The sequence below is a fragment of the Cetorhinus maximus genome, chromosome 1, assembly GCF_964194155.1.
Source record: "Cetorhinus maximus chromosome 1, sCetMax3.hap1.1, whole genome shotgun sequence".
NCBI classification, from domain to species: Eukaryota; Metazoa; Chordata; class Chondrichthyes; order Lamniformes; family Cetorhinidae; genus Cetorhinus; species Cetorhinus maximus.
The window spans coordinates 132,387,244-132,401,879 of record NC_135879.1 but is presented as its reverse complement, the minus strand read 5'-3'; the positions used below and the strand labels follow the sequence as shown (position 1 = coordinate 132,401,879).

At 42.2% G+C, this 14,636-nt stretch overlaps 1 protein-coding gene across 7 annotated transcripts in view; it reads left to right on the top strand.

The window, feature by feature from the left end:
• Positions 1-14,636, top strand: part of LOC144683714 (amyloid beta precursor protein binding family B member 2-like) — a 377,962-nt gene that overhangs the window by 344,054 nt on the left and 19,272 nt on the right. For all 7 annotated transcript variants that reach the window (XM_078547075.1, XM_078547033.1, XM_078547023.1 and 4 more), the window contains one exon: positions 9,262-9,376. In XM_078547075.1, coding sequence (XP_078403201.1) covers positions 9,262-9,376 — 115 coding nt within the window. The remainder of the gene's footprint in view (positions 1-9,261; positions 9,377-14,636) is intronic.

Sequence of the window (14,636 nt, the reverse complement as noted above, 5' to 3'; positions counted from 1 at the left end):
GAAAACAATGGCAGCACTTGGAATGTGAGCACTTAAGCACATTACACACATTTACAATCCCATTCACCTGTGTAAAAACTGTTAGAAATCCAATTTGCATTTTTAAGTAAAACCAGATAGAATTAAATATTCAAGCTCCAAGCCATACATTTTTCCAAGCTTTCTGAGGGATTGTCTGTTACCCTTTTTGGAGGGATATTAAGGACAATACAGCTGAACATCAGTGTTAGCTGAAGGAATTTACAATGTGACAGCAAAACCACTTCGAAGGGAGATAAAAACTGTCTCTTTTCACAGGAGTATCAAAGTACCATGTAATTTAAATAATCAGTAAAATTATATTTAATATAGACCCTTGGGTTCAACAGAAAATATAGAAGATCGTCAGAATGCTATTTTGATACCATTCATGAGAAAGTTTGCTTAATGCTTATTAGGTACATGACCTTATGATATGCTGCTCATTAAACTAATCATTTCTCTTTACTTGGATAGCTAAGCCTGCCCAATGTACATTTTATATGACTCCAAATAACAACATTGTAGAGAACAAAAACAGAATTACCTGGAAAAACTCAGCAGGTCTGGCAGCATCGGCGGAGAAGAAAAGAGTTGACGTTTCGAGTCCTCATGACCCTTCAACAGTTCTGTTGAACGTCAACTCTTTTCTTCTCCGCCGATGCTGCCAGACCTGCTGAGTTTTTCCAGGTAATTCTGTTTTTGTTTTGGATTTCCAGCATCCGCAGTTTTTTGTTTTTAACATTGTAGAGAAGTTCTATTTTGCTATATATGCCATATAAGCAAATGCTAGGATAAGTGGGACATTGTCTGAACTACCTTATGTTAATCGTTCACTCTTGTTTTTATATAAGCATGGCTGCAAATTGATATCCTAGTTCACAGGCGCAGCGGAATTGGTTAATATCTTATTTTTGCTCATTTCTGTTCAGTTACCTAATTTTGTTGGTAGCTTTTATGTAACAAATTAATCTTCAACATCAAGGCAAGTGTTAACATGTAAGGCGGTAATTTGACAATTCTGCGCCTTCAGTCCCGAGCTCTCTATACTATGAACACATGCCAGGAGTTTGGATGTGCATCCCCTGAGATTAAAACTATACTGTCTCTGACTTACCACAGTGATGTCCTGCTGGTATTTGCACTGTCATTCAGTTAAAAGATGAATGGATTGAGCAAAATATTGCCAATGGCTGTCTAACAGCTAGCCTGCTATTGTACTTATGGTATTTTTCAAAGAGTGTGTTTTGATTTTATTTGGGAAGGTTGGGAGATATTTAAAGAAGTGCTGTTCCACAGGAGCCATATCCTTACTTTTTGTTCCACAATAAGTAACATCAAGGATAGAAACCACTTAAGTAAAATATAATCTACAGCGCATGTCACCCTGTGACAGAACCTGCAAATGTAGTGCAATCTATTACCTGATTTCCACAATTTTATACATTGAAGAAGCCCTGGATGTGCTATAAGCAGAGCCGAACAATAACTAAGGACTGACTGTAATGGATTACTTCAGTGGAGAAATAGTGTGATCCGGGAACAGAGTGCTTCGTGACCCGAATGCCAGGTCGGAGATTTGGTCAAGTGGGAATTCAGTACAGAGGGGGGAGGATGAGCTGCTTTTTATTCTTTTTGTTTTACCTCTAGTAGCTGGCGAGTGTTCTTTTGTCTCTAAGCTAGGAGACTGTAACTTGCTATTACTTTACTGAAATAGTAACTACTAAATATTGTAAGGCTGTATGTTGTCTCAGGAAGAGGTCTAGAGTCTTGTATGGTTGAACGGTAACTTTATTAATAACACACAAATATTGTTATGATCCCCAGCTGAGGTTACCACTGGACAAGCCTGATGCCAGAGTGGAACCCAACTTGATAGATCCTAACTTCTAATTTGTTTAGATATGTGGAGAGGGGCTGCTGAACAGAGTCACTGGAGTCAGCTAATGAACTATATTACAATACTCCTTCACCCACAGCTATACCTTTACAGATGTATGCAGATTTGTAAGGATAACACAAGTTATCTGAATATATTTCAGAAGGAAATAGATTTCTAGACTCTAGAGGTATCAAGGGGTATGGGGAGAGACCATATGAAATAGAGGATCAGCCATGATCATATTGAATGATAGAGCAGGCTCAAAGGGCTGAATGATCTACTGCTCCTATTTTCTATATTTCCATGGTATATTCTCAGCAGTGCCCACCACTCCCTATGGTGAGTGATTTGGAGGGGAATGTCTAGGTGGTGGTGTTCCTATCTATCTGCTGTCCTTGCCTTTCTAGAGGGCAGTCATCGTGGGTTTGGAAGGTGCTGTCTAAGGAGCCTTGGTGAATTCCTGCAGTGCATCTTGTAGATGGTACACATTTCTGTTACTGTGCGTCGGTGGTGGAGGGAGTTGAATGTTTGTGGATGTGGTGCCAACCAAGTGGGCTGCTTTGTAGAGGCTTTGTCCTGGACGGTGTCAAACTTCTTGAGTGTTGTGGGAGCTGCACTCATCCAGGCAAATGGGGAGTATTCCATCACACTCCTGACTTTTGCCTTGTAGATGGTGGACAGATTTTGGGGAGTCAGGAGGGGAGTTACTCGTCAGATAATTCCTAGCCTCTGACCTGCTCTTATAGCCACAGTGTTTATTTGGTTAGTCCAGTTCAGTTTCTGGCGAATGGTAACCCCCAGAATGTTGATAATGGGAGATTCAGTGATGGTAATGCCATTGAACATCAAGGGGCGATGGTTAGATTCTCTCTTGTTGGAGATGGTCATTGCCTGACACTTGTGTGGCGTGAATGTTACTTGCCAGATATAGACACTTACAGCAAAGAAGAAGGCCATTCGACCCATCGTGTCTGTGCCGGTCAACAAAGATCTGACTACACTAATCCCATTTTCCAGTGCTTGGCCCATTGCCCTGGAGGCTATGGCAACACAAGTGAATATCTAAATACTTCTTAAATGTTACGAGAGTTTCTGACTCAACCACCCTTTCAGGCAGAGTGTTCCGGGCTCCCACCATCCTCTGGGTGACAAACAATTCTCCTCAACTTCCCTCTTTGCCTTCTACCTCTCACCTTAAATCTATGCCCCCTGGTTTTTGACACCTCTACTAATGGAAAAAGTGCCTTCCTATCCACATTACCTATGCCCATCCTATTCTTATACACCCCTATCAGGTCCCCTCTCAACCTTCGTTACTCCAAGGAAAACAACCCCAGCCTATCCAATCTTTCCTCATAGCTCAGATCCTCCAGCCCAGGCAGCATCCTAGTAAATCTCCTCTGTACCCTCTCCAATGCAATCACATCCTTCCTATAATGTGGTGACCAGAACCGCACGCAGTACTCCAGTTGTGGCCTAACCAGCATTTTATACAGTTCCAGCATAACCTCCCTGCTCTTGTATTCAATGCCTCGGCCAATAAAGGTTAGTATCCCATATGCCTTCTTAACCATCTTATCTACCTGCCCTGCTACCTTCAGGGACCTGTGGGTATGCACACCAATGTCCCTCTGATCTTCAGTACTTTCCAGGGTCCTACCATTCATTGTGTAATATCTTGCCTTGTTAGCCCTACCCAAGTGCTTTACCTCTCACTTTTCCAGGCTGAATTCCATTTGCCACGGCTCTGTCCACCTGACCAGTCCATTGATATCCTCCTACACTTTACGGCTATTCTCCTCACTATTTACCACCCTACCAATTTTCGTGTCATCCATGAACTTCTTGATCGTACTACCTACATTTAAGTCCAAATCATTTATACAAACAGCAAGGGCCCCAGCACTAAGCCCTGTGGAACCCCACTGGAAACAGACTTCCAGTCACAGAAACATCCCTCTACCATCACCCTCTACTTCCTGCCTCTCAGCCAATTTTGGATCCAACATGCCACTCTGCCTTGGATCCCATGGGCTCTTACTTTCTTGACCAGACTGTCGTGAGAGACCTTATCAAAAGCCTTGCTAAAGTCCATGTAGACCACATCAAATGTGTCATCCTCATCAACACTCCTGGTTACCTCCTCAAAAAATTTGATCAAATTTATCAAACATCTTAACAAATCCATGTTGACTATCCCTGATTCATCCATGTCTCTCCAGATGCAGATATATTCTGTCCCTCAGAATTCTTTCTAGTAACTTTCCGACCATTTTGATTAGACTGACTGGCCTGTAATTTCCTGGTCTATCCCTTCCTCCCTTTTTTAATAATGGGACAACGTTAGCAGTCCTCTGGCACCTCACCTGTGGCCAGAGAGGATTTGAAAATTACTGTCAGAGCCCCTGATATCTCTTCCCTTGCCTCCCTCAACAGCCTGGGATACGTCTCATCCAGGCCTGCGGATTTGTCCACTTTTAAGGCTGTTAAACCCACCAGTACCTCCTCTCTCTCTCTATGTTAATTTCTTGTAACATCTCTTAGTCCTCCACCCTGATGTCTATACCTGCGTCGACCTTTTCCATTGTGAAGACTGACGCAAAGTATTCATTGAGGACTTCCGGGTCCACACACAGATTAGATCTATGGTCCCTAATTGGCTCTACTCTTTTCCTAGTTATTCTCTTGCTCTTTATATATTTTTAAAAAAAACTTGGGTTTTCTTTTATTCTACCCACCAATGCTTTCTCATGCATTCTCTAAGCTTTCATAATTTCCTTTTCCCCCTGCACTTTTTATACTCCTTCAGGGACTCTGCCATATTGAGCCCTCGGTATCTGCCATAAGCTTCTCTTTTTTTCTTAATCCTAACCTTTATGTCCCTTGGCATCCAGGGTTCTCTGGACTTGGTCCCCCACTTTGTCTTTATGGGAACATATTTGCCCTGTACTCTCGCTATTTCCTTCTTGAATGCCTCCCACAGCTCTGACACAGTTTTATCTGCAAGTATCTGTTCCCAGTCCACTTGGGCCAAATCGTATCTCATCTTAATAAAATTAGCCTTTCCCCAGTTTAGAACTTATCCTTTTCCATTGCTATCTTAAATCTAACTGAGTTATGGTCACTATCTCCAAAATGCTCCCCTACTGATATGCCTTCCAGCTGCCCGGGCTCATTTCTGAATATTAGGTCCAGAACTTTCCCCTCCCTTGTTGGGCTGGAGAAGGGTTGGAGGTGGTTGAGGGCAACACAGGCATCTCTGCTCAGGAGAGAAAAGGGTTGATTGCAGATGACATACAGAATTTCAATTATTTGATTGTTCACATACCAGAGTAGCTCTTAAATCATGTCTATGACCAGTGGTTGAATTCTTCTGGGACCATACAGTGGCGTGTCTATCGTACATAGCCAGAGGCCTTTTAGCCATGGTTCCTGATCCGACAGGACCATCAATTTGGCTTCTGTGTTTAATGTCTAAATTTCGTGAGGTGACCATTTACAGGTAAGTCAGCATTCCAAAATGTGAATCTGGGATCCTTAATTTCCCCAATAAGAATTGTTGGACGACTTCTTGGTGTGGCACGTCTATGTCATGGACTCATTTGGGATCCTCCACACATCCCAAGGTTTTGGACTTAAATATCTTTCCAAAGTGTCCCAGATGGTTGCAGTGAAAGCACTGCATAGTGATTTTTTTATTCATCCATGGGATGTGGGCCTCGCTGGCTAGGTCATCATTTATTGCCCATCCCTAATTGCCCTTATTCAGGGGGCATTTTAAGAGTCAACCACATTGCTGTGGGTCTGGAGTCACATATTGGCCAGACCAGGTAAGGACAGCCGATTTTCTCCCCTAAAGAACATTTGTAAACAAGATGGGTTTTTACAACAATCGGCAATGGTTTCGTGGTCATCATCAGACTTTTAATTTCAGGTTTTTATTGAATTCAAATCTCACAGTCTGTCATGGTGGGATTCAAACCTGGGTCCCCAGCACATTACCTTGGGTCTCTGGAATACTAGCCCAGTGACAATACCACTATGTCACCGCCTCCCCAGTGTTGGACACTGCTCGCGCCTGTGAAGCCTTTTGGCACCACAGCGCTGACGTGGCCTGCCACCATTTTGTGTTTTGTTGGGTATTGCTTTCTGTCCCCTGGAGACCCCTTGCCCTTTTGTTGCTTTATGAGCTGCACTATTGGGGTTGCTCTGTACCACGGTTTAACATCGTCACGCAAAATGGATTGATTCCAATTGTCTGACCATTTGGATGACTTTTTCCAAGTCAGATCTTCTATAGATTGGAATACATCCGAAGGAGCATAATTGGCCACTCCCTACTATTCAGTCTCTTTTGAGCTCCGACTTAAGGTCACCATAGTCACAGCAATCTGTATAACTCATTTATGAGAGTCTATGGGTTCCCTGGGCTTTTGGACTCCCCTGTTAAATTTTTCACGCTCCAAAATTTTATTGCTTCTTAGGTTAAAGTAGGTGTCAAAGGATTTCATAACCTCTTTAAAGTTATCGGAAAATTCATTTATTCCTTGTCTGGCGATTATGTCGTCGACTATTGGACCTATTGAATATAATAGTGTATTCACTTGTTCAGCCTCTATCTTCTTATATGATAGAATCTTAAAAAGTTGCTTCTCCATCATGACCAATTTTGCACCTGGTCTGGCCCTCTATCTGCCTTAATTCATCTGGTAGTGTTGATTTACCATCCACGGCTGTTTTCAGCACAGTGGGGTGTGCACCTTTAATTTTTTTTAAATGGCGCTGCAGTAATAGTTTTTTTTTCCTGCGCTTGTTGGGATTTGGGCTCCCATCATGGTTCTGGAGCCGCTTTAAACTTCAGCAATTCTGCAGAAAATCTTTTGAACAAATTGTTTTGGTTGCTGGTTGCTTTCCTGAGCTTGGAGAACCGAACTGAAGCTGATTTTTTTGCTCTGACCTTTCTTCAAATTTTTTGGAGTTTTCTCACCTTTCTGCAATCTGGCTAGGTCCTTTGACTCTGCTTTCGATCAGATCTCGCTATGGACCTCCACATGCTCTGGTGGAGTGTTCTTAACGCTGCACAGTGGATCTTTCTTCTGTCATTCAGCCTCCATGTCTGTAGTGGAGCTTCTTAGGTGATATCCAGCTGTGTATTCGAGGTCTTGAAGTTAGGCGCACTTCTCTCAGGTCAGACTGCAGTTTTTTTACTACTTCATTCTTAGGGATTTTGGGGTCCTACATCTGCTGCCACCATGTTATAAGGTTGTATGTTGTCTTAGGAAGAGGTCTAGAGGCTTGTATGGTTGAACAATAACTATTTATTAGTAACACAAAACTATATACATGTATATAGGATACAGTCCTCACTAGGTGCTATCTTCATGCCAACTTCTACCAGACTCACCACTACACTCTACTACTCCCATGTGACTCTACATCATAATTTGAGTGGTGGTACTGTTTCCCCAGTCCCGCATTGACCCTTACAGTCCCAAACATCCTAATACTACAGTTAACTAATCAAATGAATGAATAAATAAGATTAGATAGACATGGCAGGGCTGGTGGTGTGCCATAACTGCAATGTGTAGGAGTTTGTGGAAAGCACTGCTGGACAACCATACCTGTATTAAGTGCCTGCAGCTTGAGCTTCTGATGAAAGGTCATCGATCTGAAATGTTAACGCTGTTTCTTTCCATAGATGCTGCCTGACCTGCTGAGTGTTTGCAGCATTTTGTTTTTATTACAGAAAGTTAGCATGCAGGTACAGTGAGCAATTAGGAAGGTAAATGGCATGTTGACCTTTACTGCAAAGGGCTTAGAGTAAAAGAAGGAGGAAGTCTTGGTGCAATTGTTCATGGCTTAGGTGAGACCACACCTGGAGTAGTGTGTGCAGTTTTGGCCTCCATGTTAAAAGAAGGATATATTTGAATTGGAGGCGGTACAGCAAAGGTTCACTAGATTGGTTCCTGGAGATGAGAGGCTGAGTAAATTGGGCCTGTATTCTCTGGAGTTTAGAAGGATGAAAGATGCTCTAATTGAAACATACAGGATACAATCTCCACCTATCACTGGCCCTCTATCCAGCTCTACCTAGCTCTACCTGTCCCACCCCCCCCCTTAAACCAGCTTATATTTCACCTCTTTTCTATTTTTCCTTAGTTCTGTTGAAGAGTCATACGGACTCGAAACGTTAACTGTGTTCCTCTCCGCAGATGCTGTCAGACCTGCTGAGTTTTTCCAGGTATTTTTATTTTTATTTTTGTTTAGGATTCTGAAGGGACCTGACAATGTAGATATTTGGAGATTGTTTCCACTCGCTGGGGAATCTAGAACATACGGGCACAGTCTCAGGAAAGGGGTCGATCATTTAAGACGAAGCTGAGGAAAAATGTCTTCACTCAAAAGGCTGTGAATCTTTGGAATTCTCTATTGCAGATGGTTGTGGATGCTTGATCATTGAATATTTTTAAGGCTGAGATAGACAGATTTTTGGTGTCTCAGGGAATCGAGGGATATGGGGAATGGGTGGGAAAATGGGCCTGAAGCTGAAGGTCAGTCATGATCAGCTAAACCGTATGGTCTACACCTGCTATTTCTAACGTTCTTATGTAAGAAATTGCTATAGTACAGGTGTTTAGAGAACATCAACTGCAGGTGGTTTATTCTCATCCTCTGAATTCGGAGATTGAAATCCTGTGTTAACTTGACTGGTAAATGTTAGTTTATAATAGGGAAATAGTTCATTACCTTGGACATGTTTGCCTATATTGTTCTGCTATGTTTTTGTTGCCATTTCAAGATGCCACACACTGTAGCATTGGAATAATTGCTGCCAGGTGTTCAGCAAAAAAAAACACACCCATTTACATGAAATATTGCAATAAATTAAATATCAGCAAAATACACAACCTGTCTGGTTTATAATTTGTTGCTCTGTAGGCTGTAACTTACTGTTGGCGATGTCAGCATAGGAATACTTAATGCATTCTAACAATATTTCTCTCTCTGCAATTTTAATGGATTGATGCCTCTGCCAAATAAGAGGAAAGTTTTACACACACATTAAGCACTGGCCACAGATACTGTGATGAGTCAACTCTAAGCTTATGGGGCGCCTGAAAATTATTTTGTCAATTTCACTATATATCAATAAAAGTTAATTATTACCTAATATTTGTGTGATGATACTAGCGTCATTGTCTTTTGTGCATGATGCCCTAATGTTGAAAATAGCGCCTGCTTCTTCTCCCTCAATAAATGAGAAATGGCTTGTCAAATACTTCAGTCTTGCCTAAGTGGCACAAGAGACAGATTAGGTAAATGATTGCAGCTAATGTCTCGCATTCTTTTTTGTGCAGGGATTTTGCCTATGTAGCAAGAGATAAAGATACACGAATCCTAAAATGTCATGTGTTTCGATGTGATACACCAGCGAAAGCCATCGCAACCAGCCTTCACGAAATCTGCTCCAAGGTGAGAGCGAATTTTCATCAGCTTAAAAATCTCCTATACAAATGAAAAATAGCCATTGTTCACTAACCTTAGATGGTGTTCAGAATATTTAAGATTTCTGGATATTTTATAAATTATGCCTTTACAATAATGACCAGGGTTATGCCATTCAGCCTAAGAATCTTTAGCTCCTTTTCATCCTGAGCTACCACAAAGGCAAAGATTAACTCCTTTTGTTGAAATAAGGCATTGAGCACCAACATTACATTTTCCGTGGCCTAGAGCGAAAGGTATCATTTTTTAATTAAGGTATTTGCATCAGCGGAGTTGAATAGTTGGGGAGAAAGAGAGGAGGGGGTGTATTCACATGTTCGCATTCCGTAACCCCCAGAATAAGTCATGAATTTGGTAAACGATGAAAGCAGAAAGTATAAAAATCAACAGTTGTATCTGAAGCATTGTGGTTGCAATTTTAACTGAATAGCATACAGGTTTGGGCTGCAGCTATGCTAGTATTGGTGTAAGACTGATGAAAAGCACCACAATTCCATAACTCAAATAGTCCCTGCTCAACCAAGTGCAACTTGGAATTCCTGATTTTTTTTTTCAACCTTGGTGAAGAAATGGAAACTGATGAAATAATCAAAAATTGCCTGTTCTGTCACTCTTAAAGATTTGTCTGGCCTCCCCAAGTACTCATGTTAAGATTCTACTGTAAATCCAGAGTCAGGAGATCCAACCTGACGCTACAACAAAACAGAGCAAACCTTAAACTCCCTGTGCTCCAGATTTACATTACAATGCTTACAGTTACAATTTAGAGTTTACATTAAGCAAAAACTGTCCTGCATTGACACTACAGATAGAATGTAAATGCAGCCCTTTAGGACAATGGCTACCTGCTAATAGTTACTGGGCTGTAACCTAATCAGTTTATCCCAGTCAACATTTGAGATTACAGAACAAACCTAATTCAGTTCACAACCATTTGAAGCTCAAGATCAGAGCCCTTTATGAAAAGACCTTCATGTAATTGTATGTAGAGGTCACTGTTGAACATTGTGAATAGTCTTAATGTGCAGTTAATACTGACAACAATCTGTGATGTCTTTATGCTAAGTTGATTGTGAAATCTAAATAGCACTTTTGCATTCTGTATATGTTCAAATAACTGAGTGTATCAATGGACATGCACACAATACCTAATGCTGTTATGCTTTGGTGTTTATCTTTGTGCTTAAATCTTCTAAAACATTCTTCATCCAAGATTCTGCAGCTTACTGACCCTGATCTGTAGCATTTGAATGGCTCAGATGCACAAAATCTTACATATGAGTTAGTAACATTTCCCCATTCTTACTGTTATTCATGTTCCTTTGCACTAAGGGCTTTAAAAATTAAATGCTCTCTAACATGCCTTAAGGTTGCACTACATGTCAAATCAGAGTCTAAAAAAATGTGGCACTTGAGTCTTTTGACATTTGGTTGACTTTGTAAGTGATTATTAAAGATTAATATGGACTTTACAGTTTCTCTCCCTTTCCCACTAACCCACTGGGCCAAACTTACCCAAAGGTTCTCCCTGCCCAGACCTGGGATCTTTCTCCAGGTTCTCTCCAGTCTCCCATTATGACCTCTCCAAGATCATAAAATCCAACTCCCGCTTGTTCAACCCAACTCCCACTGAGCAACTGACTATCCAAATTCCCTCCCTGATTCCTATGTTAGCTAATATTGTTAGCAGTTCCCTATCCTTTCCTCCTCCCCTTCAAATACACTGTCATTGCTGCCTCCCACTCCTCTTCCCATTCCTGCACTATTAGCCCTGGAGTCCCCAAGGATTAATTCTTGGCCCCCTCTTATTTCTTATCCATCTGGTGTCCCTTTGGTGATATAATTTGAAAACACATTTACACTGAAAACACCCAGCACTACATCACTATCACCTCTACTGCCTCTGATTTGTGACGCTGCTTGTCTGACATCCACGGGCTTGATTTCTAGCCCCCAGCGGTGCTGCGACCAGAGGAAGGCGGACGCTAAAATCAGTGTTGCCAACCGGCATATCATTTCTCTGGCTCTGTCCCATCCTGAGGCCATTTTTGCAGAGGCGGGATGAGGCAAGCAGCAGGGCTATCCACCTGCCCACCATGAGTAGCCAATCAGGCTCATCAGGGCCATTTGAAGATAATTAAAAGAGATTTTCCATTCAACCTCCAGGTTCCTGCAGGTGGCAGAGGCCAGTTTAGATGCCTGCAGGCGGCCTTCCAATGGAAGACTGGAGGGGAAAACATGCCAGGCAGGCTTACAGTTCCTCCCTACCTGCCTGGATGCAGCAGTGGCTGCAGGCCAAACGGTAGAGGTGTTCCCTTCCACAGTGGGGGTTGGTCTGCAAAAGCCATTGACTAATATACGCTTTTAAAAAGTTACCTTCCAATGCAACCTGCTACTGCTGTCAAACTATAAAGCACACCTGATTGACCTTCCAGCTTCAAGAGCCCACCCTCCTTAATTGGACAGCGAGCCTGTTCTCTGGCCATTAATTGGCTGCTCTGGGGAAAATCGCAATGAGCGACTAGTCCCGCACGGTTGGGCCTCTGACCTCAATTTGAACCTGATGCGGGGTTCAGAAGCCCACGGGAAAAATCCTGCCTCCATTTTTGGATGAACAGAAATTTCCTTCAATTAAATATTGGGAAGACTTAAGCCATTGTATTCAGTCCTCACCACAACCTGTTTCCTAGTCCAGTGGACCTCAAACCTTTTTGGTTGAATGCCCCCTTTTCAAATGGATTAGTGACTGCAGACCCCCCACCTCAAATTTATAATACTTTATAATATTCATCATATGAAAGTGCTGCTTGTAAAGAGAGGCACCTGGACGAACTTGTAATTTGCCACCCTTTCAGTTTAAGTAGATAGTCCTAAATATTTTTTTAAACCCCGTGTGTTGAACAAGGCTGAATTCACCTGGCGGTCTCAGTAATTGCAAGTCTACCTGGAAATCTTAATGTTGTTCTCATCATCCCTCCATACATGCTCTACTCCTAGGTGAGACAGCTAATCCTTTCTACACACGTGGTAGCACTCTGCTCCTGCCTCCAAGCCCACCTCCGACCACCATGGTGTTTCCTGACTATAGCACTCTGGGCAGTTATTATGTTGCCCACCCATAAGGCCAGCCCTGCTCAGTATGGAGTTTCATGTTATTTTGCAGACTCCCCGGGAAGTTTCTACGGACCCCCAGTGATCCCCAATCCCAGTTTGGGAACCACTGCCTTAGCCATTGACTCTGTCCCTCTCCCTGGCCATTACCTGAGGCTGAAACAGACTATTTGCAACCTTGGATCCTATTTGACCCAGTACTGAGTTTCAACCCCATATTCTCTCCATCACCATGATCGCCTACCTCCGCCTCTGCACGTGGTAGGGCAGCATAGTGGATACAATACTGGATTGGTAATCAGGGGCCTGGACTAAAGATCCAGAGGCCTGGACTAAAGATCCAGAGGCCTGGACTAAAGATCCAGAGGCCTGGACTAAAGATCCAGAGGCCTGGACTAAAGATCCAGAGGCCTGGACTAAAGATCCAGAGGCCTGGACTAAAGATCCAGAGGCCTGGACTAAAGATCCAGAGGCCTGGACTAAAGATCCAGAGACATGAGTTCAAATCACAACAAGGCAGCTGGGGGAATTTAAATTCAATTATTTAAATAGAATCTGGAATTAAAAGCTAGAAATGATCAAATTGTCATAGAAACCCATCTGGTTTACTAATGTCTTTAGGGAAGGAAATCTGCCATCCTTACCAACCTTGCCTGTTTATGACTCCAAATCCACAACAATATGGCCAACTCTAAACCACTTTATCAAATAGCCTAACTAGACACTCAGTTGTATTCAAGAAGGTAGTTCACCACCACCTTCTCAAGGGCAACTAGAGATGGGTAATAAATGCTGACCTAACCAGCGACGTTTGCATCCCATGAAAGCATTAAAAAATATATAGTCCTCCTCCGGAATTCTCTTAGCTCATCCACTGCTGGAACCCTTGTCCGTGACTTTGTTATCTTTACACTTGACTATTCAAAATCTTTCTCACATTGCCTCCCACATGCACCCTCCATAAAATTAACTAATCCAAAACCTCTTTCCTTATCTTAATTCATGCCAAGTCCTGCTCACCCATCACTGTGCTCAATGACCTACGTTGGCTTCCATCTGGCAACACCTCAATTTTAAAATCCTCACCCTTGTTTTCATATTCCACCTTGGCCTTACCCCTCCCTATTTCTGTAATGTCCTCCAGCCTTACAGCCCTCAGAGATATCTGTGCTCTCTAATTCTGCCCTCTTGTGCATCCCGAATATTAATCGCTCCACCTCTGTGGAATTCTTTACCACAGCGGACCATAGAGGCTGGGTCATTAAGTATCCTCAAGGCTGAGATAGACAGATTTTTAATCAGTAAGGGAATCAAGGGTTATGGGCAAAAGGCAGGAAAGTGGAGTTGAGGATTATCAGATCAGCCATGACCTCATTGAATGGTGGAGTGGACTCGGTGAGCTGAATGGCCTACTTCTGCTCCTATGTCTTATGGTACTTACTGGCAGCCATGCCTTCAGCTACCTTGACCCTAAATTCTGGAATTCCCTACCTAAATCCCTCTGCCTCTCTCTTTCCTCTAAGTTGCTCATTAAAACTTAGTGCTTTGACCAAGTTTATGGTCATCTGACCTAATATCTTCCTATGTGGCTCGAGTCAAATTGTGTTTGATGATACCTCCTGTGGAGCGCCTTGGGACATTTTGCTGCATTAAATGTTCTATGCAAATGCAAGTTGTTTTAAACGACAGCATGGTCAGCATGTAAATTGGTATGATATATATGTTGGTGTGATTGATGGTTAAAACAATTTAGCTTCCTGCTATGTTTGTGCTTTAATGTTCATTATTTGTTAACTTATATTTTAAAGAGTGATTAAACAATAAAATCAACAAAGCAATTTGAGTATGTCAAAAGTTTAAATGGATAGGAAATTAAGCTTATGCTACAGTTGAATAGGTTGTCAGAACATGGTGATTTTGCCACTAAATATAATTGTGTAATGATCTTTCTCCTACCACTAAATAGGGCTTCTGGATGTAATTAACTGTAGTGATTTAGAACAAGCTGTCAATGCGAATGTCCGTTGAATGATATGGTCTGTTCAGTGTTCTTGTTTTTGTTTGGCAGATATGAACATTATAATACTGTTCACATTTGGGATTAACATGTTCCCAT